The following is a 5,340-nucleotide window of genomic DNA, read 5'->3' as shown; positions in this document are numbered from 1 at the left end:
ACATTTTTTTTTATAAGAATCAGGAATTTGGCTTATTTTGTTCTTATATTTTGAGCTTTTCTTATTTATTTTACGGTATATTACATTTTGCCACATAAAACGTATCTATATAAGTTTCGGAAAATGGCAACAATTAATTCTGTGAAACATTCTGTCTCGTAAGATTTCCCCATGTTTGTTGTGTTTTTCAGAAAGAAGGAGAAAATCAGTAAAATTTCAGCCTTGCCAGTGTTTTTATTTTGTTCTTATTTTTCATCAATTTTCAGGCTCATTGCTCTTATAAAATTGTTCTTACAAAAAAACTGTGGAGAAAAATCTCTAACTAGGTTGGTTGTACGAAGCTTGATTATTCTCGAAGAACCTTGTCCCTCTAAATATCCCATAAAACTTATAGAGACTTGTTATTGCGGGAGTCCAGAGATCCCTACGACGAACAAAGAATCAGGGGGAAAAACATTTATTTCAATTTAGAGATATTTCGTAAAGATTTTATTTCGGGGACTGAAAATTTGCCATAATTCGCGCGAATTAAATGCCAAAACCCGCAAAAACTAATCCACCTACGTTACAGACTTTCAGCAGGAAACAGTTATATAATAACAGGCCCGAGTCAATTATGATTAACAATTGACTTACTCAAATTTTTTATATATACTTATACATACTTATAGAAAGCTCTCGAAATATTCTCCTAGTCATAATTTTTTTTCTATTTTGTCTGTAAGCAATGGGACAAGATTAAAAACTTGATATCAAATCTAGTGCTCAACTTTGAAATACATTAGCTTTAAAGTAGGAAAACTCACTCTTCTCATTTTGAGATATTTCCACTTAATTTACTTTTTTGTTGTCAGAGGAAACAGGTAATTTGTCAGAAGATGATTGGTGCATTTATATAACGATTTTTCACAGCAAAAGTCATTAAAATCCAAGCAGTACTGTCTTAAAAGGGTGTCGCAATCAATTCAAAATAAACAATCGAGAACATGAAGAAAATCAAATTAAGATAGGCTTTTTATGTACTTCCATATAATGGCCTAGATGATTAAACAGCCTTTACATTTCTGTATCATAAGGAAAGTGCTTGGCGCCACTGTGCCACATATTTTTCGAGTTTAGCACTTGTGATTCATTCTGGGCTCTTCAAATTTGCATTTTTTTGGTTACATTAAAAATACAGACATACCCTCTCAAAAGGTTTTTGGATCCTCGTGACGGAGTTGGAAATAAAAATCTATCATGATAAAAAATGATAAACTTTCCACATAACTAGTTTACACCCGTCTTTAAATTACACGTTATTTCGTGTGCCCGCTGCACAACACGTTTCTTGTGGACAGACAGACGACGGCTATTATTAAAAAGACTAGTCCTTCATATATCGCATTTTGTGTTTCCGTAACAGGATGCGCCTTTTAAGACACACAGACAGACGGAATACGGCTATTATTAAAGAGACTAGCCGTTAATCCGAGGAAAAATCCACGGGTTCGCCCGTCCTTTATATATCGCACTTTGTGTTTCTGTAACAAACAGACGTACGAACAGACAGACGGAATACATTTATTATTGAAGAGACTAGCCGGGAACCCTGCCGTCGAAACGCCAGGGTAAGCCACAAGTCAAGGTATGACCTGGCGTTGAACACTCTGTGGAGTGCTTAATAAGAGCCGTAAACTGTGTCGCACAATCAGGTGGAGCGTTTTAGTACAGGTATACAGTATGTCGTAAATCAAGTGAAGCGCGTATATGCACCATTATGGTGTTGGGACTGTAGCATATTTTTCAAGAATAACTTTCCCTCAATAGCTTAAATAAAAATAGAGTTTACAAACCGTTGTTACCCTGCAATAGCAAAAACAATCGGTCATTATTATTTTATTTTTCAGAATAACTTTTTCTGAAAGTTAAAAAATTAATCGTGACACCGGGCTGAGCGCTTATTACAGTTAAACGGTGTTGTACAGGCGCATAGGGACACACCCAAACAAAACTTTCTCGCAGACTCTGTTTAAATAAGAACACAAGAAACAGTCCATTGTTGCACATCCATACAGCCGGGATTACCGAGAAAAGATTTAAAAATTCTCACTGTGGGCTGACCCCTTTGTACAAGCGCATAGGCGTAACAGCTTTTTCCGAAAAAATAGTCTGTTGTTAACTGGGCTAAGCGCATAGTACAGTTACACCAAAGAGGTATAATATTTATTTCTTTTATTAAATCTCTTTGGTTAAACAGAGTTGAACAGGCGTGTAAGCGTATTATTCTTTTCCAAAAAACTTCATTGAAACTTTAGTTTAAATAAAAACACAGGGAACAGCCCGTCGTTACTGGGCCAGCTACAACAATCGCTCAGCCATTTTATTAGCAGAAAGGGTTTTCTGCATTTAGCATGAGAATTATTGCTTAAAAATATTGTTGTATAGCCAAACTGCATTTTTATACTTTCACTTCTCTAGCTAAATAGCCACAGCCTCGAAATAGAAAGAAATGTTGGCTAGGATAAAAAGCTTTTATACCATACTGAATAGTAATAAGTAATGCTCTAAATGGCTAGCTAGGTAGCAAAATCTTCGTTTCTAGCCAAAAGTTCTAAAACTGGTGCGTTTAAGACCTTTGCGTGGCTAAAAAATAACAAGACCACTTTCAATATCAAAATGGCCTTTGTCCAGCCGCAAAATCATCTTGGATTGTTTTTTTAAGTGAAAATCTTGGTTTGTTTTTCAAAAGAATTAGGCGTCGTGATTGGTATATTACGTGCGACCGGTCAAAACAAAGTCGGTAAAAATGTATCGCATTTGGTATCGGAGCGTAGTTTACAAAATATCGTGTTCCCGTAACGGCACGCGGCTTTCGCAGACACACAGACAGACGGTTATTATTAAATAGAGTAGTCGGTAGCCCGTGGAATAGATCAACGGGAATTCACTGGTCATACATACTTCTTGTATTAGTATTTCGCGCTTCTTTTTTTCACCTGGTATAAAATTTACCTATGGTAGTCATATGGGCCCTGGAAAGATATACTTATGGACACTAAAGTATTAAAAAATGCATGTTTTTGTTTTCATAAGAACCTATACAGTTGACTCTCTCTATCTCGAACTCGCAAGGGACCAGAAAATTTGTTCGAGATAGAGAAAGTTCGAGATAGAGAAAAATTGACAAAAATTGGATTTTTTCGTAAAAAACGTATTTTTAACCTTTAGTGTATCGGGAGTTGATAGAGGTCAATGAGAGATGTTAAAATGTTAATACTCAATGCACAAGACTTCTTTTAAAATAAATACATAAAATAGATTTACAGCTTCATTTAAAGAAATCGGTTATGTCTTTTTGTTTAAGTGATGCCACTCTGTCTTCATTATACATTTTTTCGAATTTGGAGATAAGCATTTGCATTTCATTGCCTTTTTCGCAACACATTGCTAGATCTTTCAAAAGATCAATACTACACTTTTCCATTTGTCCAGCCAACCATCGGAAGCCTTGAAACTTGAACAATCAAAGTTTTTAGCAAAACTGAGTGCCATTTCTTTTATCAAATTGCCATCGATCGGAATGTTTTGGCTTCTTTGAACAGTAAACCATTTGAAAACAGCCTTGTCTATCTGCTCATAATCACAGCCTCGAACCTTTTTCGAACCAGACGCGGTTTTTTGTTCTTCCAAGCTTTGTAGGATCTTATGTTTTTTTTTCATCCAAGTTGAAATTGTATTTTGGGGGATCCCGTATTTTTCTGCTGCCTCCTTGTTTGACATTCCTTTCTCGATTTCCCGAATTATTTGACATTTTTGAATTAAAGAAACGTTATTGAGTTTTCTTTTTAAAGCCGACATCTTCACCTCAAGAAGGTTTCTGGTTCAAAACACTGTAAACAATGTTTTGTGAGTGACTTTAGAATTCGAACGTCAAACATTTTCGTTCGAAAATGGAACATTTTAATTCGATTTTTAGTGTAAATAGGTTCTTAAATCCGGAAAAGTTCGAGATAGAGAGAGAAACAGTCAGACGGGACCGAGATTTTGGTTCGAGATAGAGAGGTATTCGAGATAGAGAGGTTCGAGATAAAGAGAGGAAAATAGCTTAGAGCCTACACAAATGTCCAAGGGACCGAGACTTTGGTTCGAGATAGAGAGATGTTCGAGATAGAGGGTAGTCGAGATAGAGAGAGTCAACTGTAGTTTGTCCAAAAATTTAGGTCGACATAAGGCTCAGAACATATTAACCCTATACTGAGTCTCAATCGACTTTTTAAGCTTTTTTTATAAGAAACTTTTGAAATTAAATCACGCAAAAAGCTAAATAAAATTTTAAAATAGCGTGGTAAAAAGTTAAAAAAGTTTTAGCTATGCGCAACCATTGCGTGTATTCATAACAAAACTTTTTTCTTGCGCACAGACAGACAGCTCAATATATTATGAAATACTCCCGTTTTTTATTTGAGCTCTGCGGAGAAGTGTATGTAAACAACAAATGTGCGGAAAAATTAAAATTTGGCAGAGGAAATGAAATGGAGAGCAAATTAGGTAGACTTTCGCTTTCGTTTTTTAAATAAGACACATGGAAAGCTGTAAACTGTATTATTCAAAAATCGTTTACGTGGTTTTACTGAGAATGCATTGGTAAAAGTAAAACATGCGAGGTTTGTATTTATTCTAAGTGTTGACGAGGAAAGAGCCACCCTTACGCTGAACGTGACCGTTAAAATACAATTAAAATCCTTTTTGTAGCGAAGTCAGGAAAGACGAGAATGTAAAACGTTTATAAACGTGGTGTTAACAAATGGAAAAGGGTGAGTGGAAGAATATAGTGGCGATGGGCGATATCTTAAAAGTCGTTATCGCCTCGGGTGTAGCAAACGTGCTCCACAATTTCGCTTCGCTCGCGAAGCTAAATGGCTTCGTAAAAACAGTGTGATTATCGACTTTTTTTTAAACAAGTAGCTTTAATTAAACCTTTAACATAAAAACACAAATCTTTTTTGTTTAAAGCCATTTTTCACTAGATATTACAAAAACTAAACAATTGTCAAGATATTACGGGATATTCCAGACCAGCGGATCTGGTCTTTGAAATTATCTCTGACATCATAAATTTTCAATCAGCAGCCGTACTGCGGCTGTTCGCCTGTCCTTTAAAAACAGGTTTTGTAAAGGGTCTGTTTCAAGTAATAATTGGATTCCCATGCTTTAGTGGCGATTATTGGCTAAAGAAAAAATAATCTATAAAGATGTAAAATTTCTCCTTTCTTGATTACGTATACCACGGTGATTCGTGGTTTTCAAGTTATCACTCTACTTTTGTAGACGCGGAAATAAATGCAGGTAAAAAATATG

General features: G+C 35.5%; 1 protein-coding gene across 1 annotated transcript; it reads right to left on the bottom strand.

Annotated features, from left to right (window-relative positions):
• Positions 1–245: 245 nt before the first annotated feature.
• On the bottom strand, positions 246–3,762 carry LOC130647584 (jerky protein-like). The gene is made up of 7 exons (XM_057453536.1): positions 3,454–3,762; positions 2,944–2,994; positions 1,948–2,007; positions 1,296–1,351; positions 1,187–1,234; positions 666–718; positions 246–370 (listed from the first exon to the last, which is right to left on the bottom strand). The coding sequence occupies exons 1-7, from the start codon at positions 3,760–3,762 to the stop codon at positions 246–248; spliced, it is 702 nt and encodes a 233-aa protein (XP_057309519.1).
• Between the last annotated feature and the right edge of the window lie 1,578 nt (positions 3,763–5,340).

The sequence above is a fragment of the Hydractinia symbiolongicarpus genome, chromosome 1, assembly GCF_029227915.1.
Source record: "Hydractinia symbiolongicarpus strain clone_291-10 chromosome 1, HSymV2.1, whole genome shotgun sequence".
Classification (NCBI taxonomy): Eukaryota; Metazoa; Cnidaria; class Hydrozoa; order Anthoathecata; family Hydractiniidae; genus Hydractinia; species Hydractinia symbiolongicarpus.
Note: the sequence above shows the minus strand (reverse complement) of the source record. Positions and strands in the feature narration are given on the sequence as shown.